The sequence below is a fragment of the Astatotilapia calliptera genome, chromosome 11 (genome assembly GCF_964374335.1).
Source record: "Astatotilapia calliptera chromosome 11, fAstCal68.1, whole genome shotgun sequence".
NCBI classification, from domain to species: domain Eukaryota; kingdom Metazoa; phylum Chordata; class Actinopteri; order Cichliformes; family Cichlidae; genus Astatotilapia; species Astatotilapia calliptera.
Genome location: NC_137432.1, coordinates 23517906 through 23542880, shown reverse-complemented (window position 1 = coordinate 23542880; position 24975 = coordinate 23517906). Strand labels below are relative to the sequence as shown.

The 24975-nt window shown below is 43.0% G+C and overlaps 1 protein-coding gene across 2 annotated transcripts; it reads right to left on the bottom strand.

Moving 5' to 3' along the window:
• Positions 1-964: 964 nt before the first annotated feature.
• Positions 965-22272, bottom strand: zbtb7b (zinc finger and BTB domain containing 7B). 2 transcript variants are annotated; one of them, XM_026185311.2, is made up of 4 exons: positions 20929-22272; positions 18484-18593; positions 4129-5207; positions 965-4012 (listed from the first exon to the last, which is right to left on the bottom strand). In XM_026185311.2, exons 3-4 carry the CDS (start codon positions 5199-5201, stop codon positions 3385-3387), a joined length of 1701 nt encoding a protein of 566 aa, XP_026041096.1. In that variant the 5' UTR covers positions 5202-5207; positions 18484-18593; positions 20929-22272; the 3' UTR covers positions 965-3384. The 2 variants fall into 2 exon arrangements, with proteins under 2 accessions (XP_026041096.1, XP_080164456.1); XM_080308330.1 differs by lacking the exons at positions 18484-18593; positions 20929-22272 and adding an exon at positions 6791-7066.
• Positions 22273-24975: the final 2703 nt, after the last annotated feature.

The following is a 24975-nucleotide window of genomic DNA, read 5'->3' as shown; positions in this document are numbered from 1 at the left end:
TTGATGAGCCGTAGCATGAAACTATGAGTTATTCAAGCTAGGTTAAAGAGCAAGGGTGATGATCAGCGAGCAGCAGTATGGCTTCGTTCCGAGAAAGAGCACTGCTGTTTGCTTTGACAGTGTTGATGCAGAAGCATAGAGAAAGTCAGGAGCTGCACCGTGTCTTTGTGGATCTTGTTTGCAGTGGTGATGGACAGGTTGATAAGGTCAGGCAGGAGTCTCTGTAGACTATGATGTTTGCAGATGACATTGTAAACTATAGGGAGAGTAGGGAGCAGGTGTAGGAGATCCCAGAGAGGTGGAGTTATGCTCTGGAGAGAAGATGAATTAAAATCAGTACAAACGAGATAGAATACACGTGTGAATGAGAGGTGGAAGGTGAACATGTGAGGAATAGAGGTAGTGAAGGTGGATGAGTTTATATACCTCTGGTTAGCCATCAAAAAGCAAGCAGTGCACAAGAGAGTGCTGGCAGGATGGAGTGGGTGGATCCGAGTGTGAGGGGTGAAGGATAGTAGCAAGAGTGAAAGGCAAAGTTTACAAGATTGTTGTGAGATCTGTTCCAACGTATGTTTTGTAGATAGACTCCTCAAGCTCTGCCTCCTTAGTGCTACTAAGTTGAAGATGCTGATTTTTGGGGGGACTGAGCAGAATGGACAAGATTACAAATGTGAATATCAACGGGATAGCGCAGGTTGAGCAGTTTGGAGACAAAATTAGAGAAGCAAGGCTGAGATGGTTTGGACATATGCAGAGGAAGGACATTAGATATATGGAGCTGCCAGGCAGGAGGAAAAGAAAAAGGGCCTAGAGAAGATTCATGGACGTAGTGAAGGAGGATATGCAGAAGGTTGGTGTGATAGGAGGAGGATACTGGGGATAGGGTGAGATGGGGGCAGATATGGGAAGAAAAAAAAAAATAGTAAAAAAGTAAAAAAAACAAAATAACAGTAACACAGAAACGCCAAGCTTAGATATCTTTATTTATTCTCTTTACAATAACTGAAACAAATCTTGGGAAAATGAATTCATATCACTGAGAAGGTCCACTAAAAACCGAAAGACAAAAATGTATCCCTGATAGCGGGGTCTCTGCTCAGACTGTACCCCATGTCCCTTCACCGAAGCCAGGAAAACAAAAAACAGCTCACATAGAAACTCACACTTCACAGCTGGCATCAGTTAAACCACATTCATTCACAAAGCTCCGACTGGGAGTACCAACACCCTTCATGCCCAATACCAACCGTCATACTGCCATTCCAGTAAGACTGGTTCTAGTAAGGCCAGTAGTTTACTGTCACTACTCGTATTCACCTACATTTTAATTCATTCATTCGTGGTTTAAACATCAAACAACTTGATATAAAAGCAAATATGAAACTACTGGCATTACACAAGTATGAAGAGTGTCAATCACCCTGCAGCACCAGTTTCTTCCCATTCGATATTTTATTTAATCACTTAGTGCATTGCTCAAGATTTCCTGAGAATAGTTGCAGCACAAAAAAAACAAAAAACAAACCAAAACCTAAGGCAACTTCATCCCAATATATATATACATGTATATATTATATTTGACAATATCTGTACTAATATACAGGAGGAAGCATGTGGGTTTTAAAGAAGTATTCTCTAGTTGAATCACAATTTTTTAAATGGTAGTAAGTGAGTGAATGGAAAAGATTTTAAAGGAAAATAAAAGAAAAAAAAGCTTGAAGCTCCAAAATCTCTTAGTGCAAAACAAACTGGAAACAGAGAAAAGGTTTCACTACAAGGAAAAGAGCTGACAGTGCACACAAGGCCAGATCAGCGTGGCTGATACAGCGGGCTCTGAAAATGCAGATTTCAATGAAAGTGAAAATAAAAACAAACGCTGTCACTTCAAGCAATTGATGGTTGCATCACACCCCGTGAAGGTTCTGCTTCAGGTAAAGGGTGATAAAAAGCTTTTGGTCAAAAACGAATGAACTGAAAAGACAACGGCCCCCTTTAGGCCGATCTATAAGAACTGCCATGCAACAACATGTGATACAGTACCATACATGTTGAGTTAACAACTGAAGAGCGTGCTGAAAAGTCCGTTTACGAGGGAGGGTTTCAACCCCTGATACTGCTGTTCCCTTCTCTCTGGAATGTGCCTGTGTTATGGAACCTGATGGGGTTAAATGTGCAAAGAATGCATTTGAGGATGAATGGCCCAAAAAAAACAACAAAAAAACCCAAAACAAAGACACTGCCTGTAAAAAGGCTTTGAGGTGTATGGAGACCACAAGGAAAGATTTTTAGCATAATGCAGCTTGGATGAGGAGCGGATCAGATCTGTGTCCAACCCTCTATTTGGTCTTACAAAAGAGTTTGAGCGGAAGAACCTTAATAAATATCAATAAATAAATAAATAGAGAAAGGGCGTGGGGGCACGTCGTCTTCGATCAAAGAACCCGAGTGAGTGCATTGGAAGACTTTAGTCCACAGCTTCTCGGGAGTGGGGGGGAGAATTGTCTTTACCATTTATCAGCATCAACTCATTGACCCAGACTTTGTCTCTTTTTGGTCAGGCATTTAACACAGAGCTCTGCAGCTCTTAAACACTCAAATATAGAAGCAGGTTTCTTTCTCATGGCTATCAAAACAGTTGGGAAGATTCTTGCCTTCAAACCCAACATTGGCTACAGTTCACCTCTCTCATCTCCTCTTAAGAAAACCTAAAATCTTTGGTTTATGCACCAAATCAAAGCTCACTCAACAACTAACAACAAAAAAAAAAAAAAAAAAGAAGGTAAGATTATTGCTTTCAATGCACAGAAAAAGTCTAATTACTTAGACTGCATTTCCACTGATAACCACCAGAGGACAGGGCACACAAACTCATTGTTGTGATCCAGCTGATATGACTCCTGAAGTGCACCTGAATCAACATATTTTGTAACTAAAATATACATCTTAAACTATCACTCCATGTCTCAGCCCTGGATTTTAGTTTGCATAGTAAAAAGCATCCCAGGAACCACACGCGCACACACACACACACACACTGACACACACCAGCTTCCAAAAATAAAATCAAGACATAAGAAAGAACTCAAACCTAAAGTAAATGAAATTAAACGGCAAACAAGAAATACATTTTAAAAGAAAAATTCAATCAAATGCCAACAACCAGAAGACAAACATTTAAAATATCGCAGAAAACCCGTTTTGCAATTTTTCTTTTATTATATTTTTTCATTTAATCTTTGTTTTCTTAAGCGCTCTCTATCGGTGAGCAGCAGGTAATTAGTCCAGCCACCTGAGTGATCTTATTATTATTATTTTTTTTATTGTGGATGTTTTACCACACACGCATACACACACTTGATCAGTCAAACAGACGTTCTGTTTTCACTATTCCTCTTCTTCTGCCTCCTCGTCTCCCATTTCCTCTTCCATTTCCTCGGCCCACCGGTCGCGATGTGTAGCTGGCGAGCGGGTTCTTCCTGCATCTTCTCCCTCCGCCTCCCTGCCTGCTCGCATGTCCAGCCCTCGTAGGAAAAGCTCGGGGTAGCTGGCCAGCCTCTGAGACCCAAACTGGGCCAGAGCCTGAAGGGCGAGAGAGTGCTCCCTCTCGATGTCACCTGGAAATATTAGAGGACCGGCGCCGGAGCCACTTCCCCCTTCCAGCATTGTGCGGGGGATGAACGTAGAGGAGTGGGGCTGTAAAGACATAGCCTCCAGATGGTTGGACTGCTCCCTCCTGCCTCCGTCACCGATCTCATCCTCCACAAGCTCGGGCCCACGTCTGGGGCGACGCGTGCGTAACTCCAGGCAGCTGTGACCTTTGCGGTGACGCTGGAGGTGGTCCTCCCGGGCAAACGCCTTGTGGCAAAGTGGGCACTCGAAGGGCCGCGCCCCACTGTGGAGGGACAGGTGGTTTTTGAGGTCATAGGAATGCAGAAACCGAGCAGGGCAGTGGGGGCAGGGGTACGGGCGCTCGCCTGTGTGCTTCCTCATGTGGATCTTCAACTTATCATTGCTGATGAAAATAGAGCAGAAGACAAAATCATGAAGAGGTAGAAAGAGTTAAAAAAAGATGAAAAAACCAACAACAACCGAGCACATTCTGATTATCGTAGTAAGAAGTTTCTGTACCGGGTAAAGCGGACTCCACAAGCACTGCACTGGAAGGGTTTCTCTCCAGTGTGCGTCCTCATGTGTCGTGGCAGTTTTCCTGCTCCGTGGATGATCTTCTGGCAGACAGGACATTGCTGTGGGGTCTGAGACTTCCTCTTTCTCCCCCCTCCCACTACTGAGGGGGCTGCACCACGATCAGCTACAGAGGTAGGCATGGAGGTGCTTCCCATCGGCATACCATCTTCGCCCAAACCCTCAATCTCTTCATCCCCTGACAGCTTGTCATTTAGGGGCGGTATGGGAGGTGGGTGGGCTATACGAGGGCGGTCTTGTAGCCAATAAGGGAGCCCTCCGTTTAGTGTAGCCCCTCTGCCAGGTTCTCTAATCTCTTTAGGATCTCCGTTCTGGCCAGGCGTGAGGCGAAGCTCGTGGCGTTCGGGGCTAGGAGGCTGAGTAGAAGGCAGAGAGCGGAAGCTGTCGGATGCAGGTGAAGGATGCGAGATGGGAGAAGCAGGCGGCGGGTTCAAAGGTGAGGAGTTGATGTTGTGATATGGCCCAATTTTTTTCACCTTTTTTCTGTCTGTTTTTCTTCTGGAGGCCTTCTCTATTACCCTCTCTCCCCCTACCATTCTATCAGTAGCTGTGTGCTGAACTCTCTGCTCCTCTGCTGCCTCCCCCTCGGCCTCTGCCGTCTCCCCCAGGATGTCTCTGCAGGCGTCAGCCACACACTGGATGCCCAGAAGCTGAGCCCCTCGCAGCACATCTCTCATCCCAGAGCTGGGGATCGTCAGAGTGGCAGTGTAGGCGAACTCCAGCAGGGCGTCCAAGGCGTCTGGTGCCACACAATCCAGCTGGCAAACGCTGAAACCTCCTCCGCCCTCGCCGCCCGCTTCTTCTGTACCAAACAGTCGGCGGAAGTACAGACTGACGGCAGCCATGACCGAGCGGTGCGTCGGGTAGCGTGCCCCGCGGGAAGTCAGGGTGAGGTCACACAGGAGCCCTGTCCTCCTCTGGTCATTGAGGTGGGACAACAGTTCATTGCTGTGCTCCGGGAAGGGAATCCCAATCAGCCCGTCCTCTCCTGGAGACATTGCCACCTACATGAAAGAAAGGTAATTCAATTTATGTGCAGAAGCAGAGGGGTGAGCAAATTACAGGCTCATTTTTTTAAAGAAAGACAGGTTACTGCTGTGTAGTTTCTAAAAAATAAGAGACCATCCTTCACAGAGTCATACTTAAATCTCCCAAAAATAAATCTCGAAGTGTCACTGAGGCTAGGATTCCCCTTTCACCTGACGTACAGTTTAAACGGGGATCAACAACAACAACAACAACTCTGCCTCATGATCCTCCTCGCCTCACTCTCCCTGTGCTTTTGATCCAGGTTACTAAATCAGGAGGTGGTGATTTTTGGTGGATGTCGAGAGGTCTGGGCATTTGAGAAAAAGTTCAAATGAAGGCAACTGAATGAGAGCTAAATGAAATACAAAAATCAAGAGGAAGCAGAAAAATAAAATCATGTGTGACACGGTGGAAATATAAAACAAAAACGACAGTGAAGATGAGGAAAGGACACAAGGTTATGTAATGTGCTGTAGGCGTCGTAACGAGAGGGCAGTAGGTTAATTCGTGTGAAACCCTTATAACATTAGCTGATTGAAATAAAATACCAGGTAGAGAGGGGCTGATGGAAGAGAGAGAGAAGGAAAAAACCCAAGCAAGGGAGGAAGTGACAGGCTAGAGTGGGTGAAAGGGGGAGTACCAGTGAAAGAATGAGGAAGGGAAAAAAAAAAAACCAGTAAGAGAATTATAAGCTTTAATAAAGACGAAAATAATCTGACGTCAAATACAAATTTTTAGAGTTGCAACAGGTCCATCGGTGACTCTCATAACGCGGTCTTTGTATTTTGTCTTTTAAAAGTGGCGTGAGGATATGTTAGAAACCAGTTTTTCGACAAGAAGTATGAGCGGTGGGTTGAACGTAAAATCCCGTAATGAACGTCAAGCAAGGACAATGACTTTCTTTATTTCCCTTTGTGAGATGTGACAGTAATAAGACCCAACAACTCCCTTCTTTGGATCCCTAAGCTCGCACCTCACCCTGTCCACACTGTACCTGGTCGACAATATCTCTTCACACACCTGAGCAGACCAGATTTTCCACAAACAACTCACGCTCCAGATTCCCCCTCCCTGCCCTTCGTCTCCCTCCCATAGCAACTGGCAGCCCCCTGGCCATCCAATAACAGTGTTCACACAGTGCCCAGAGGGCTCTGCTCAACAACAGTACATCCACCTGACTAACCTGCTCCAAAACACACCCTATTAAACACACACGTGCATGCACAAGAGCACACAGGCACACACACACACACACAGTACACATGAGCACTTGCACACATAGCGTGCCAATCTGTGGCTCCCCCCACCCACCATTGTTAGATTTAACCAGTTATGTGATGATCTTAACGACAGGCTATTTAAGTCACGCAGAAATGCACCCCACCCATTCAACAACGAGAAAAGAAAATAAAAGTACAGGCAATTAATGAAATGCCTATCAAGAACCTGCCGGTACCTTTCTGCAAACTTTGTGGTCCTTTTGATTTCTCAAACCGTCTCTTTCTCGTGCGAAGGTGAGAGGACGAACCCACCCAGAGGTCGTAAATGTTAGTCCTACCTTCCCTTTCTTTATGGGCATGGGGACCGTCAGCTGGAGACGAGGCAGCGTCTGTCTCACGGCTTCCATCTTTTCGTTCTTCGCAAGTCTTCTCCTTCACTTTCCTCCTCGCTCTGCCTTTCTCTTTCAAAACCACTCTTTTTTTCCTATTTCCTCCTTCCTTCAGATGTGCAGACAACTTAAAAGGTCTGATCTCTTTGTCAGAAGTCGGGGTTAAGCGTTCATCCTTGGGGATGTCTACCTCGTTCGCACATTCTGTCACTCACTCTCCTTCCTGTCGTACCAAAAGAGGGTGCAGGGTGACGAAGACACATTGAGAGATACCCCTCCCCCCCCAAAGTCGCCTACGCGCCCCCTCTCTCCAAAACCCAACGGCCCATTTTCCGAACACTTTCCGATAAACATAGTCTTCCTGCCGTCCCCTCCCTGTTCACAAGTATGAGGCCAACAGGTACGTGGATCGCAACGCGGCTAAGGTTATGGCATCGCTGCGGTTGCTGTGCATTAATACCCATCCGGCTTCAGACCATGCACATTAGTACAACTACTTTCGCAGGAAGGAAATAAGCACATGCAACCAAAACCATGTGAAATGTAAAAAAATAGAAGAAAAAAGTATTTTTTGGTAAAATCAAAGAACGCAAAAAAAAAACGTGTAAGAACCAAAATCATATTGGCATTGTGAGTCATATTAAAACAGTGAGGTAGGTGCAATATGAGAGTTAAACCATATCACATTGCACCACTGAGACAAACTGGTGCAAAGTGCTCTTCCTTTGAAACTTAGGCGTGTTGAACGTCACTGGGTACTTGTCAGAAAATACCACCAAAGATTCTGTTACAAATATTTACTAATATTTCTGAAGCCAACGCACTTGTACAAAGAATTATCTCGCTGAACTTGAGGCATCAAGGACGACATGTAGGGCTAACTGCTGATATAGAAGAGTGAAGACGTTCAGACGGCCTTCTCAATTTTGTTTTTTGTTTATTTGGACACCTAACTTTTTCTTTTAAAATTCACATTTCTCAGACTTGGAATATCAGACATTTTCAGATTATTACAAATGAGGGTTAGCCGCTTTTCCTCATCTTAGATTCCTGCAAACTGAATAAGTTTGACTTTTAGAGCATGTGCTGGACAAAGAAGGATAAAAATGTCCCTTTTGCAACATCCATTTTTCACAGTTTCCTGAAATTTTACGGACAATTCTGAATTTGTAAAATAACATTTAAAAAAAAAAAAAAAAACGTTTTAGGCCATCATAGAACAGATAATGAAGAGGAAAAAAAAGTGGAAACTAAGCAGATAGGATACTGGAGCAGAAAATTGTGTTCAAACAGCTCCATCACTGGTAATCACGCCATTAAAATCAGATTCTTTATTTAAAAAAACAAAAAAAACAAAAAAAAAAAACAAAAAACAAAACACAGAGCACACAGTGCAATATTTGGAAATGCTTCTCAGCAAGCAAAAAGTCACTCAAAAAACAGAAATTGAAGCCCTGCAGAAAAGCGAGAAACAAAGGGGTTTTGGTAGGAGCAAACAACGGTGCACATTAAATTTCCGGCACAGGGGAGAGAGAAAGAGAGAGAGAGACAGAGAGAAAAAAAAAAAAAAAAAAAAAGAGCATCATGGGAGGTTGGTGGTTCAAGCTTGTTATTTTAGGCATATTCCTCAGAACACAGACGTATTCGGAAAATAATAAGATTGCATAGAAGTTTCAACGATTCCCATCAATTTTCTGTCTGCCTGTGAGTCACTTAATACTGACACATTATGACATGCACAGCCACAAACTACACACTCTTTGTGTCTCCCCCCCTTCTTGTTCCTTGTGACTTTGTTTCTGGTTGTTTTCGTCGCTTACGAAGGACATGTCTGCATAAGTTGCTGAATCTTGCAACACATTGTAACTAATGTTAAACCAGCCCACAGGCTGATACCACAAACGCATATTGTCATGCACTTGAAAGCTTCCAAGCAAGTGCTCAGCTATTAGCCTAACTCTTAATAACTGTCACTCTTAGTTTATTCATGTTAAACAGGACTTGTTACCTTAAAAGTCAAATAAGTGATAGGACTGTTTGCCTTTAGGCGTGTCTTTGAACGTCACTCTTACTCTCGCCAAAACACACAAATAAAGTGAGCATGCAAAGTAGATAAAAGTCAAGTTTTTTAACCCATGGAATTTTGGATTGTGTTGATTTTGTGTACATTTAATGCGACAGATGTTATCTTTCCAACAATTGTATCTCATCTCTTTCTTAGTTTTTTTTTGTTCTCACCTCCTACTCTTTGTCGACGGTGGAGGAATGTACCACCTCTGCAACTTGACGGTTTCCTCATCCCTTGCTTTCATTATGTGCACACTCTTCCTCTCTTTTAACAACAAAGATCTATTTGTTTATTTAAATATACAGATCACAACTTCAAATCATTTTTTGGATCTCCATCTAACTGCAAGGCCACTGGTCAAAAAACCTGCAGGTTATACGAAATGTATTTTTTTTTAAAAAGAAGAAGAAAGAAATCAAAGAAATGTGGAGGATCTGCCGTGGATTTGCTTTTACTGAAGAGGAAATGGAAACTTAAATCCACAGTTACTGTCCACCAGCTCAACAGAAAGAGAGAGCAGTTTGTGTGGAGGCCAGGAAAACGACAGCTGCAGGATTGACCAAACCTGCTCACAAAGATTTACTCTTCAGTATAAAAGCAGCTTATACTATCCATCGACTATATGCTGAAATCCCACTGCACACACAGAGAGCGTGTGGTAACTGGAACTAGAACTGTTGGTATTATTTTTATGGCTCCTATTTTCCGTTAAAGGCTGTAAGTTTTCCCAGTCCACCTCAATTATATCAGGCTCCAGCACTAAGGGGGAAAATATGACTTTATACTAGTCACAGAAAACTGTGGCTGAGAGAGGGAGAAGGAGAAAAGCTTTTATGAATTCTGATGTCAGATGTTTTCCAGAGTGGCCTGCTCGTGTGTGTGTGTGTGTGTGTCCGTCCATGTTGGTTAATATGAGCACTTGTGGTGTTGTGATGGCTTTCTCAGTACTCGCGCTAGCAGACGGACAAGTTTATGGATCGATTTTAGAGTTTTACAAAGTCGTTAGGTAAATCTAAATTGGAAGAAGGCTTAAGAAAAATTGTGCAACAGTTTTGAACGTGGCTATGTGCAAAACGTTTGTGCTGTTCAGTGACTCGACGGGAGCACACAGATGCGTTTCAGCGGCTCTGAATAAATTATTATAAAATGTCCTCGTTACAGACGGAGTTTCTGTATGAAATGAAATTCCTCCTACAGAGACACACGGTGACTAAGAAACAAACACGTGTACAAGTGTTTTCATTCATATAAAACCCCGTATTTAGCGCAAAGTTAATCCAAACCACAACAAAACAAATCATGATGCTAAACAACCTCTGCCACAAAAACAACAAAACAACAACAAAGCAGCCAAACACATGAAAAATAAGATTCAAATTCATACCGTTTCTCCTCCACACACCTCGTCCGGCTCACACCAAGTCTCTCCTCTGTTTGACAGACTGATTTAAAGGGTTTAGAAAGATTTCAACCTTTTTTTTTTCTTTACACCTTACTTTTTTGGGGGTAATGACTTGAATGTGGTACTGGTACACCTTCGCTGAGAAAGAGTAGGGGGAGGAGGAAACGTGGGGGGGATGAGAAGAGATGAGAGTATACACACATAATGTCTGCCAAACCAGAACCGCTGCTTTCAGCCAGGCTAAGCGCTCTCAAAGGCATTACAGGGGCGCAAAACCATTTGGAGTGACAACTGTGTCTAAAACGGCATAAAAAGCAAAACTAAACGAACACAGGCAGGTCTTCTAGTAAAGCAGCTCGTCCCTGCTGGGAGATAAAACACAAACTCCACCTGCTGTGTGTCCCAGCAGTTCCCTCCGGACTGAACATTTGCATCCCACCAGGAGATATAAAAACAGACGCAGCGAGGGGGGTGAATTTGAATCGCCATTTGAATTTGTCAAAGACAAGACTTGAGACACCATCATGATAATTACAACGATTGCAACCTGCAATAACTGAAGAGGAATTTAGAAAAAAAAAAAAGAGAGAAAGAAAAAAGAGAAGTCCTCTGAGTTGATGTTACTCAGCAAAGTTTGTTCTTTCTTTATTTAAGAGTGCCCCTGCAACCATGCCCTCCTCTGTCCTTACTGTAACTGGGGCGTTATGATGTGTGTGTGTGTGTGTGTGTGTGTATAAAGTGTGACGCATGCGCACGCTGTGGTCTTAGTTCCAAGAACACATTACATTATTCATTTGGTTGGCAGAGCGAAGGCCCTTATCCCCTCGCCCTCCCACACCACAACACTCCACTGCGAGCTACAACAGCAGCCGGTTTGCATGCCAGACCTGAACGCCGGTGTGAATCTGCTGGAGGATTATCAGCTTATCAGCACATGGGGCAAGACATTTGGGTGCACATATACATTGTGTAATATCCACCAGCTTCTAACCTGACATCTATGGGAATAAAAGGCTTTTATGTTTCCCTTTACCACATGAGAGTTATGCATCCAAAGGCTCTATACTGAAAACCTTTAACGAATGACATTACAGTGTGCAAGGGACAAAATGGTTGGCTTTTGAGCAATAACTGCTAGAAAGTCATGGTTTTATTTTGTTGTAACTTAGGAAACAGGATTCATGCTAGCTATTCTATTTGTATAGTTTAATGTAATTTTGTGGAAGCATCTATTTGACATCTGGAGGAGAAGGAAATGAGGGGATGCCGCTAAGACTTTCAAACATTTTTTAAATGTGTAATAAAACTATAAAAGTGAACAAAGTGTAGTAAGATTTAAGGAACACAGAACATTGGAAGATACGATTTAGTTATGATTAGTTTAAAGATTGGTTTAAACTACTTTAAGTTGAACTTTACATGTTTTTCATTCTGAATCATTTTCTAAAGCAGTTTCAATTTATTTCTGTAAAAAACAAAACAACAACAAAAAGATTTTTGTGCTTATTTTCTTTGCCCAAAATCAGCCTTAAGTCAAATTCTTCTGTTTGTTTGCCCCAGTTAAAGAAGGAGACGGAAAGGAGAAATCAATCTGAGGTTGGAAGGAAAACGGTCTGAGATTTGAGAAGAGGCAACAAAAGTTAAAAAAGGAACATGAGGGAGGTATGTTTTCTAAAAACACACATGTTCTTAGAAATCAAACAAGTGTAAGGAGGGTATGGGGGAGGAGAAACACATGAGAGCGAGTGAGTGAGTGAATGGGGAGTGGGTGTTGAGATACTCTGAAAGATAAAGCAGAGAGGAGGTTAAGACAGGAAAATCTAGTCCCAGCCTCGAACAATCTGTGTTAGCGAAGAGACATGAAACAAGAGTCGAGAGAGTTAAGTTACAAGGGGTGGAGGGGAGGAAGGTGGAGGGGAGGAAGGTGGAGGGGGAGGAGGGGGGGGGAGACAGAAAAAGAGAAGGGAGAGGAGCCATGACATGAAGACTGGGAGGTAAACAGAGCGATAGAGCAAGAGGTGAACACATGCACGCAGCCACAGGAAGTCGCCGAGTCCTTGCAGGTGTATGCGTTTGCGTGTGTGTGCAGATGTCTGAGGGTAGCAGCCACCTCTATCATTAGCATCACCAAAAGGGAGTTTCACCCTAAGATGGAGAAAATGCACAGATGTGTGAGAGAGAAAGTAGGCATGCTGACAGAGTGGTTTCACACTCTGCTCTCCCCCTCTTTTAGCTCCTTATCTGGTCAGCAGTTTCTAGCCCCAGAACTCCACAGCTGTGCGTGTACGCTGAAACATCAAGGTGTGTGTGGGCGAATTAAATGCCGCACCCTGCGTCAATTAATAGGCAAAAGCAGGAAATGTTATCTTATTGAGTGTGTGTGTGATTTCTTATATCTGATTAGTCGAATTGAGCTGATGAAGTTGAGGAATGTTTCCACTGAGAGAACGACGACATGCGATTGCATGTGAAAACAAGAAAAGAAAACAAAAAAAAACAAAAAAACTAAACGTCAGACATACAGAAATGTATCAGTTAGCAGGAGTGTTAAAACATGCCAATCAGGTAGAGCAAATGAACTGTGTAGGCGTACTGCACCCGGTGCAGTAACTGTGGTCAGAAATCAACCCGACATCTTCACAGTTAGTTTTAGATGAGAAATCACATGAAGAGTTTAACAAAAAAAGTGTAAATATATATATATATATATAAATATGTTGTGTTAATTTTTTACATTACCTGAGAGAATATTTAAATTAGGTACAGTAGAAGAGTTCATTAGCAACTAGGAAGTCACTTTTCAGTCATACTTTCAATCGACGCTAGTGCGATACTGCAACGTAATCGGGGCTAAAAAAAAACAACCTGCATTATAAAATAAATATGTTTTATTTGCAAATAGATTAAAGTCCCCCAGCTGCGTAAATTTTAAACTAAAAAAAAAGAAAAAGTGGCAAAAATTTGAATCCAGAAACAATACAATAAAATATTTAAATACACTTTTTTTTTAACACATATGCAATATACTACAATGATACACACACATATTTAAAATACATCTATAATCATTTTCCTAATTTTTTTATGTTCTGTACACACAGGTGTATAAGAGGATGTCTGTCAACAGGTTTATAATATAAGAACTTACGATGTAAATCAGTTTCAATAACTGGTCATGGCTTTGAAACGCAAGTACATATACAATATATGTACTGTGAAAATTATAGAAATAACATGCTTGTACATGTGTTGTAATATATCGTGATAATAAGAAGAGTAATTTAAAAAAGTAGTATTTTTAGAGTTAGACATTCGCTCTGTGTTGTATTTTTTAGGGTAATTAATTGGCCAGAAAAAAAGAAAAAGAAAAGACAAAAAACAATTCACAGTTTTGTAGCGGTACAATAAAAATATCGTTATGAGTTCTTTTAGATGTTAAATCACACATTTAACATCTAAATTCCCGTCAGTCTCCCTGCACGTTATACTCGACATCTCCAGTTCTCTCCTCGAGCTAAATGAAAACTAACTTGTCCTGCTCGATACTCCTCATGGAGCCGCTTATAATATAATGTCCGACTGAAGCTTTCAGCCTTGCCGTGCAGGATATAAAATTATATTCATAAGATTGCTGGGGAGGTTTAACCATGTGATCAACCCAATGCAGTCAAACACGACCCCATCACCACCTGTGCTGCAGAAATTACTGTAGACCTGAGCCAAAAAATTTTTTTAAAAACATTTTTAAAATAAATTTTGGTGTGTGTTCCTGTGGGTGCTCGAGAATGTAGTAACAGCAGTGGTAGGTGGAGCAGGTGAGGTGGTTTTGGAGATGGCAATCAGTAGATGGGGCAAAAAGTTACGTGAAAGTATTCAGCAACATATTCTTGCGGTACTTTTAAGTGAAATGCTGCTCTCCCTCTCTTTTAAGGGGGGTTCTTGAATCGACTGAAAAACCTAGATTAGCACTCAATATTGTTACAGGCATGTGTGTAATTGTGGGTCCATTACATTAAAGTTGTCAAAACAGTGGGAGGGTCTTAACAGCTTCTGTTGTCCTGCACAAATGAACTCCCACTTCAGAGGAAGATGTTGCAAAAGGGCTGAACACACACATACACACACACACATCCTCACAGAGAGAAATGTTGCAAAAACTAACTGATCCTGATCAATTTCCTCTTCCTGTGCTCTATAAAAAAAATGGTCGACCACTAGAACAGATGGAGAGATAAATGAAAGACAAACACACGAGAAATGATCGAGAAACGGCTCAGGGGAAGATTAGACTAAAAAAATGTGTAAAAACAAAACAAAACAGGTGAACGCTGCCAGACTGGTAGAAATGAAAAGAAAGAAAGACGACCAGAGGATATGACCAAACAATGTGTCACTTTCCTGACAAATTGGCTCAACTGTATGGGAAGAGGAGGAGGCCGCTTGTATTTACTGTAACTACAATCCCTGAAATATTATCAGAACTTCAGCCCAGCATCAGGGAGGGCTTTACCGTTTAGCTGACTGGTGTACAACTGTAACACCCACTGCTGTGGTATCAGAAACCAGGCAAGAAGAAGAAGAAGAAAAAAAAGAGAGAAAACGAGAACTTTAACTGCTGATCAAATGATCAGTTAGTGAAGCCAATGCAGCCTGAATGATGGACGAACATCTCAGCAAAACTTTGTGGTCCACAAATACTTCTATTTTAAATCGCATTTAAAGTAAAAACAATGCAATTCACATTTTAAAACAAAAACTACAAAAACTAAAGTGATTAGATTTTTTCCAGAAGGGATGATGATGTGCAGCCTTTTGGAATGAACGCCTCCATTTGCAGCTGGAGTTCCCCTCTGAGCAGCGCACATGAAAGGGGTCAGTTTCAGCTGCAATGACTCCCTTTGCCTGCACATGTTTGGGTGTTTATTCTCACTTTCCCTGAAGTGTTGTCTCATTGTACCTATTTATGATAACCGCCCGCTCAATGTGTACAGAAACAATTGCACTGTTACTAGAAGAGCTGAATCACGATCACTCCTTCAGTCTGTAGCTTTTGTTTTTTTCCCTCAGGCCCCCCCTTTTCTCTTTAACTCGTTACAAGAAGAAGAAGAAGAAGAGTCAAGGCCACCTGCTCCTTGGTTAACACTAGGGTGGCGTGGGCTGTGAAGCTGGTGGTCGAGAGCAAGGGAGGGCTGTCAAATGCTACAGAAACTCATGACTGAAAAGAGGAAATGGCAGATACATAACTTCCTCTATTGACACAGATCGAGTGGGGGCAAGACTCAACTGTAGTCGCTGCAGACTGGATTACGGACACCATGCAGTCACCCCTGTGTCATTACAGCTTTAAAGTGGAGAAACAACCGCCATATATGGTGAAAATGCGCAACTTGTCTAAAACCATGTATGTTTAAATAGAGGAAACGTCCGGGTACAGATCTGATTAGCGCAGTTACAGTATTGGATTTATTTAAGGATATATTGACAATAAAGAGCTGGATGAAGACATTGTCATCTTTCTCACACTCACACACACACACAAGTCAGAGTGCAGGGCACTACTGAAGGTGTCGGAGTGATGCTGGATGAGAACAAAGGAGACACAAGAAAGAGGGTGAGACACCTTCAGATATCTGGGGCTAAAAAAGAAACCTCGACTTCTTTCAACTCCATCCTCCATCCCCCGTTCTCTCTCTCTCTCCCCCCCCACCTTCCTCCCACTCAGTCGGTTCATATGAAACTGAAAGACCCATGTCTGAATAGGGGGAATTTATATGGGCTCACATGCCCTAATTAAAGCATTTCCCAGAACTGTGTGCATGCATGTATCAGAGTGTGTGCATGTGTGTAGGTCTGTGACTCTCTTCCTCGCCTGACAGACCACTCAATGTCACTTCCCTTTATACCCACCCTTTCACGGACACATGGTAGTCACCAGTCATACTCTAGCAAAGCAGTGGTCACATGAATTGTCACACCAACTTGCCCACCACACACACACACACACACACACACACACACACACACACACACACAGTCACATGATAAAGTCATAAACAAATTCAAACCTAATTAAAATTAACCTTCAGTCCAGATAACTTTACATAACATATAGGCATTTTCATGCTCCAGCTTCCTTCAAAGAGGAGTGTTCTCTTTATAGCTAAACATATAACATGTAAACAATACATCATGCACTTTATTAATATACATTTTACTTCCTATGACAGTTAAGAGGAAGGGAAAGTTGACAGAACTGCAGCTGTTTTAAAGGTAAAATTCAGTGGGATTTAAACACCAGCGTTATCTGGATTACGTTGAAACACAGGTAAATATGCACCGAGCGTGGCTGGAACTGCACTTCATACAGCACAAATGTTGGTAGGTTTGTGGCATCTTGCTGACATTGACAGGAAACTCTAACATCTTCATTTAAATAATAATCAGTATCAGTAATCCGGTCATGAGATCTTTATTCTAGAGCTCAGCTTTCTCAGTAGGTGGATCTGACCTTATGCTGTCAGAAGGCATATCAAAAATATCCATTCATTACATGGTTTGTTTGCTAATCTCAATTTCACGATCGCAACTGGAATAATCATTTAGCTTTAGAAAAAAAAAAAAAAAAAAAAATGAATGAGATTCATGTCTCTCGTTCCATTTTAATTGCATGTTTTTAAATTAGCCAGCATATTGTTGCCTGAAGCTGAAGGAGCCGCTAATCCTCGAAGACTGCGTCCTCCGCTATGTGATTATGTCTAACATTACTGTTATGATGTCCTTAAAGCTCCTTTGTGCTTATTTCCCAACAACAAAAACTTATAAATATCATCAGCCTGGTTTAAAAACATGAGGGTTTATTTTTGGCATTATTCCTGAGCCATCTTTAAAAGCCAGTAGAGCATCTGCAGCCGACAAACCACAGTGGAGTTAACTTCCAGGTTGCCTATAAAATATTTAACTGTTTGACCACTTTATTCAGCTCATATTTATTCCAAGGACACGGATGCTTTCACGATGCTGCTCCCAGCCCACCAAGACCAGTGTTTCCAGAGGATACCCCTCACACACACACACACACACACGTTTGATTTAGTAAAGCTCATGTTTGGCTGATATCGCACAAATTAGTCATGTATGTATTACTCAGCGTGGTAAATGAGTGCAAATGGAGCTCTGAATAAGCGGCACCGATAATATGACATTTTGGTGGAGATTAAATAGCAAAATACATTTTAAATAAATATATATTTATTAAATAATTCTGTGTAATAGCATATAATTTGTTCAGAATTACATTATTACTTTTTAGCAAGCTACAGGATAAGAAACACTGCTAAACCGTGTCGATTTAATGTCGCTGTCTAATTCATCTATGAGCTTGCAGGGGAGCTAATTAATATAACTACCACATGCCATCAAGATGGGTTTTTTTAAAAGTCTAGCAGGGTGACACCGTGTAGTCACAACTTTTGAATAACATTAGGAGAGACGTGCATCCTGAAGTTACAGGAAAATCAGTTCCTGAGGTGACCTTATAGGCACTGACGCAAGCTCCTTTCACACTCTTCACACAATTGCATTTGTGACTCAACACCACACACACAACTTTTATGTCCTGCAAGTGTTATCTCCACTTGTACTGTTCATTTCCGTCTACTCCTTGACGCACAATTTCTTCTCCATTGCTGAGGGCGGCCATTCGAAACAGGTGTTAAGACCTTGGCTTTCAAATATGCTTGGATGACACAACAACATTTCAAGATAATCGTTTTCCCATTACACGGTAACGCACGGCTGCCTGACAGCTTAAGTGTGGGGAAGACGGAGCGAGTGAGTGATATGCAGACAAAAGCCTCAGTTTTGCTCGTCTGCCGTCGCTCTGCAGCCGACAGCTGCTGCTGGACTTTCCGTACCCTGCTTGAGTAGGTTATGTGCCACATGCCAGTCAACAGTATTTTTCACACCTATTGGTAATTGCTTCAATTGCTCACCTTAAAGCTGAGATTAGGATAATTCTGTACCTGCCCACTTTGTGCTGCTACTGATTATTTCACCCGCCTGAAATCTATTGACATTTTGTGGTCTCCAGTTGCCACATAAGTGCTAGTCTCTTCTTGAGTGTACACGTGTTTACAGTGTAAGTCATATTATAAAAAGGTGCGAGATTCCTACCTCCAGTCCATAAACCCAGGAGAAGATGGGTTCTTGCTTTCTGTTCTTTCTCCTTTGCACGACCCCTTACTCTTTGGTTTTTTGCTCAGAGGTTTGCAGATGTAATACACCTGAAAAAGAAAAAGATTTTAATGCTTGAATTATCAAATTGAAAGATGCAGTAAAAAAAGAAAAAAGAAAGAAAACACACAAACCAGCTGTCCTCTCTCTCTGCTATACACCCCTTCCTCCAAACGAACAGTTGTTATGGACTAGAAAAATGAGTGTACAGTGATTGTTGGCTTCACACACAATTTTAACTTCTTCTTTAAACCAAAGCGGTGTCTAAGTTTCACTTTTTTTAATACTGCTCTGTGCTACTCTTTTGATCTGGTTTATAAAATACCTGTGACTGGTTTCCTGTCATAGTTTAGATTTTCTAAAGCCTGAAAACGAAGTCCCGAGGAGGTGCAGGAGTGTAGCGCTCTCTCTCAGAGCACTTGAATTACAGTGTGAGAGAGGCTGTTATTGATTTTTGCCCAATAATGTCAAAGAACACAATGCCTGGAGCTTTAATTTGATTGTTACCTTTAACTAAAGGGTGCACGAACAAAGAGAGGAGATGTGATCAACTGATAAAGAAAAACACAAGGTGCTGACTAACTAAACGACGCCCGTTTCGTTTTTGTTTTGTCAGATATGTTGGGTTAGCTATGCTGCATATGGATAAGCGCGCACACGCACACACACTTGCACACCCACAAGTTATCATATGATGCACCAGATGTAATTTGGAGTGGAGTGGGGAGTTCTTGTAGAAGAACAGAAAAAGAAAAATACACCGACAGAAACCAACTGCTTCCTACTTTGACTTCTTCGGAAAAGAAGTTCTCCAACTGTAAGTAGGGTTGGGAAAGCCCACACACAAATACACACCCCTACACACACACACACCTTTTAGATGAACATGATTAGCAACATACCATGTACAAGTAATGAGGGCTTCTTTTTTTTAATGTCCCCAGCTCTCTAACTGAAGGACAGTAAGTATTCATGTTTCTGCAAATTAAGACTAAACATAATGATGAAATATCCAAGGCTACAAAAAGCAGGCATGCAGACAGCAGGCCAAGATGGAGGTCATGTTAGGACACCAGGAACAAGGGTGGTGGTGGTAAAACACAGATGTCTAATTATGTTGCAGACAAAGTTAGGGCAAACAGAGCTGGCTTTAAGAAATTATTTCAAAACCCTGATGGCTCTTCCATGTGTGGTGCCAACCCAGTGTAAGTGTTAGAAATGCCCCATCACATGATGATGGTAACCGGCTCACAGAGAACGCACGCACGCACGCACGCACGCGCGCGCACACACACGCGCACACACACACACTAAAAGAAAACAGAAAGTACAAAGGCTGTTTTATGGTCTCCTTCTTGTCTTTTTGCTACCTTCCTTCCCTGGTTTCACAGCCACCCACTCTCACCCCTCAGAGACACAGAGGTGAGACAGAAGGAAGAAAATAAAGAAGCCTTCAGTAACACCTGAGCCTGGGAGCTTCACGGGGCTTTAACTGCCTGCAAGGGCGCCTAAAGATTTAACCAACCAAGCTGCTCACAGCACAGGGAAACCAAACCCAAGCCAGTTGAGCTTGTTAGGCCGGTCTGTCAGAGGGGCAAGTCAGCAACACGGTTACCTCTTCAACGACACACACACACACACACACACACACATACAGAAGCCCACTGATATAACAACCCTCCCCACCCATGATGCAGGCTGAAGCCTTAACCTAACATTACAGCCTTTGTAACACAGGATTGTGACAGGATTAAAATAAAACACTGGGTGCGCCGTAGGGATGATGATGATGATGATGATGATGATAATGATGATTAACAGACCACTGAGGGTGGCTCGTTTAGGCGCAAGAGACCAAATCCAGCAGATCCACTGCACCGCGTGCCCGTGAGTGGCGCAGGGAGGCAGGTGATGTGCGTGAGAACAGGTTATAGGTTTTGGATGTCAGCCGGTGTTCTCGGCTATAATTAGCAGCCCAGTCTCCAGAAATGTACCCGCCGACCCTGCTCCGTGTCGCTCACCTGGCCGCCGCCGCGCGCAGACGCACGTAACAAACAGCGGCTGCAGCACCTGCTTCGCCCACCACAAAAACAGAAGAACTGTGAGAGCATGTGTGGCTCTGTGCGCTTCTAAAAGTAAACCGAAACGCTTTTAATAAATGTCGACGGGAGTTACTGAGTAGCCGTGACGTGTTCAGTCCTCCCGTGACCCCGATCACAAACCGGGAAGGAGGGAGGAGGGACGAAAGCGCCCGAGGCAAGCCGGTGCTGTCACGGCAGAAAAAACAAAACAAAACAAACAAACCATGCCCCCTAAAAACAACATTTACTTTACAGGATTGCTCTAGTTTGCTGACATTTCGAGGGCAGACAGGTGAATAGTTACCTGAGTGCCGGTGTGTCACCTGTCCTGGCTCGTCGCCTCCCACCTGACCGGCCTCCACACTTCCTGGATTACTTCGTCCCACCCTGCCGACTTCTTCTACTTCGTATATTTCTTTTTTTATGCTCCCAGCTCTCGCCTCTTCTTCGCCAGGAGGCGGGGGGTTCACCGCTCCTGTCGTCCTCAGCTCGACACCTGCGAGGTTTTCTTACTCGCCAAATTGTGCGTCGGCGTTTTTTCCCCCTCCCTCGCAGCTCCCTTCTCCTCTTCTCTCTGCAGACCGCCGGCTTTCTGGGCTGCTCTGTCCCCCTGTCTTCTGCCTGCGCTGGCCCACTCCGACTCCCAGCTCCTCCTTTCTGAGAACCAGGAAGCGGCTTGCCCTACTTACACCCAGTCGCGGATTGGCTCTGGCAGGGCTGGAGAGGAGACCGCCGGGGTGGGCAGGGCACAGGGGGAGGGAGAGAAAGGACAAGAGAGGGGTCCGGCTCTGGCGCGATAGGCCAGCAGCGGTGTCTGTCGAGCTGTCAGCGGCGGAGGGAGGAGAAAGGTGGGCAGGATTGGAGACCCCGCTCCTCCCCCTCTCTCCTCTGGGCATCACCGCGCAAAGGTGAGCAGAGCAAAGTGGGCGCTGAAAGCGGATTGAAGGATATCTGCCCATTTGCGCAGGTTACTTGTCGCAGGCACGGGTATTTTGAGTCGAAACATCGCCCCCTTCGCCCTCCTCGTGACTCAGCAATATTCCCGAGAAGTCAAGTAGAGGTGACCAAGGGGATGGAGCAGTGGAAGTCAGCCAAGAGAAAGGGTACCAACTCCAATTAAAGGCAAGGGCAGATGCTGATCGATGATTCAAGTTAAACGGAAACGAATATGATAAATGAAACTCGTATAGAGGATGTGTCACATCCAATGTGGTGTCTACAAAGGGCAACTGTTAAAGGGACTTTTTAAAAAATGACTTTTGGTGAATCGGTGAATCAGTTAAGAGAGAGGAGAAAAAAGGAAGTATACGCTATAATCTGCTAAAGTGCAAAACACAGCAACTCATTTATGATTTTTTTTTTCCAGAGAAAGAGCAGTGGGGTATATTTTTTTCTTTGTGTGTGTGTATGTGTGTGTTTGTGTGTGTGACACAGCCACAGACGCTAAAGAGCAGCCTCATTTCCCTACTGAACTTTCAAGACTTACGTATAAACCTGCGCCTGGTGTTTGAAGTGGTTATGGGAATCACCTCGCTCTTTCAAAGCTTCAGTCTTGTCCTTGTCTGCTGTAGCTCCCGGAGTGTGTGTCGGTGGGTTTCGTAGTGAAGGTGGAGGAAGTCTATATATATTTTTGTGGTGAACTCTGCGAGCCCACCCATACCCCCCCCCCCCCCCTCTCCTCCAACCTTAAATCTGTGCTTGTGCTGCGGTTGTGCTACCAGAATAACACGTTACGCGCTACATAAATGCACCTTATTCCCCACCTAGGGCTGCACAGTAGTTCAGAAGCGCAGGATCGGGACCTCCCAAAAGGCGTTTTAAAAAGCTGCTGCTTAAAAAAAATTTCTATTCTTATTCTACTTTTCTATTATTTTTAAATTTATTACAGTACGTGAAGCCCAGTTTCTGAATTTTAGTGTTTTATTTTTTTTTAAAAAAAAGAAAAAAAAGAGAAGAGAAGGGGGGAAAATGAAAATTTAAAGTGTTCATAAAAAAAACCTGTCAGGTGAGATTACCGGATGTTTTTATTGATACATTTTAATGTTTTGGTGTGGTTACAGTGCGGTATTTTACAACCTGACCATATGTTTTGGGTGTACAAACCTTTACAAACTCTCTATGCCAGCCTGGTAGATTTAATAGAAATTCATTTGAAAATGAGTTTTACTGAGGTGCAAAAATTCCTTGGGTACACCACCAAATCTAGAAACATTCAGAGAAAGCAGTCTGACAAGGCAGCGTGAGTCTGAAAGCCAGTAATATAGACAAGTTGTTTTAATATTGGAGATAACATTAAAGCATAAGAAAGAACGGCCTTTCAATCCATCTATGTAGGCTGACTGCTGTTACTGTGTTTTATATAATAATGAGGATTCAAATAATCAAAGTTGCCTTCGAAAATAGCCTGTTAGGCTGGTTTGTTTCCAGCAGGAAGACTTCCCTCTGAGTCTATTTCAGAGCCAAGCAGCAATTACAAGTCCTGTTTATCCCCCCGCCTCTATTCACGGCTGGTAATCCAGGCTGGTCTGCCTTTATTAACCTCTGCTACACTCCTGACTCCACACTGTGAGCTTCTCTTCACTTCACAGACTCCTGGCTGTCCTGTGCTCACCTGTCACTCTATGAAACATACTGAAACATATTCATACTAGTCATATGCGATTATCTCGCAGGGATGCTCGTTTTCTACCCCGCTGTACTCACCTGTTTTTTAGAGCGTCGTCGCCATCTAGTGGTCACTTCACCACCGGCAGGCCCGAGTGTGCTGAACTGAGAGCCTCCAACCAGAAACCTGCTCTGCTTCACTATGTAATTGTGTAAATGTGCTTAGAAGCACGTTTCCATCCACAGCCTCCAGCCTCACACCTCCCTCTCATTTAAAATGCCAGCACAGGTGCGAAAAAGCTGAAATATTTACAGTCAGACACTCATCCATTTGCTGAAACATTAATGTTGCTTTGTGAGATTCTGCAGGGGCTATTTAAACACAGTGCAAATAATAATAACAAGTGCAAATCCAATACTTTAATGCCTCTTAGCTTGTAGATGTGAAAAATAATTCCCTCTCTGACGCCCTCAGAGGCTGAAGTGCTGTTGAAAACCTCTTGGACTCTAATGAGAGGGGAGGGGAAACACATGTGAGAGACAGAAAGTTAGCAGGTGTATCAGTGGGAATGTAATCCGCCCTCATGAAGGCGGATATTCATTTAGTTCCTCTCAAGAGCGGCAGAGATTTAAGTGTCCCCACATTCACAAGCTTAACCTTGGAAGTGAGCGTGCCTGCCCTCTGCGGAGAGGTACAGGATTAGGGTTGGGGATCCATGAGCAGCAGGCAGCAGCAGCAGAGCTAGAGTGGGAGGCAGAAGAGAGACACTTCACCAGTCATTCATCCCACACAGGTAGAGGTTGTACTGCGCAGAGCTGGACCTGAGTCACCAAACCTTCAGTCCTAAATCCTCAGAGATCATGTATGACTCCAAGGCTGAGTCACAGAGGTCAAGTCCAAGTGGATCTCAAGTGATACTCTGTGTGCGGATAATCCATCCAAGTAAATCTATTCAAAGTAAAGCAAAATGCTGGTTAGTGGCAGTGATAGGAAGCAGTCGTTGATTTATTTTCTGTGCTCGAGTTAAATTTAAAGGCAAGTTTCGAGTTTGTATTTTCTAATTTCCTTTTCTTGAATATGATAATTTAAAACTTACAATTTACTGACTGTTGTGGTTGGTTTTACACAGAAAAATGCAGTTATCAAATCCCAATCTGAAAAAGAAACACTTCTTAATTGTTTATGTTTTATACAGCCACTTTATTAGGTACACCTTCCTAGCAGTGGGTTGGACTGCCTTTTGCCTTCAAAACTGCTTTAATTCTTCATGGCATGGATTCAACAAGGTGCTGGAAACATTCTTCACAGATTTTGGTTCATCTAGACATGATAGCATCACACAGTTGCTGCAGATTTGTCAGCTGGACGTCCATAATGTGAATCTGCTGTTCCACCACATCCCAAAGGTGCTCTACTGGATTGAGATCTGATGACTGCCGATGCCATTTGAGTACAGTGAAGTCATTGTTGTGTTCATGAAGCCAGTTTGAGATTATCTATACTTTGTGACATGGCACACTACCCTGTAAAAAGCAGCCAGCAGAAGATGGGTACGCTGTGATTTGCCACTAAAATCTGAAAAAAACAAAACAAAACAAAACAAACAAAAAAAAACTTGTGAGTTTCTTGCCCCAAAATACTGGTTAGTTTTTTCTAACTAAACGGCACATATGATTCTACCTTCATATTAGCTACAAGGATTTTCTTGTCAGATGTGTCCGATAAAACCTAAACAAGCCTATGTTA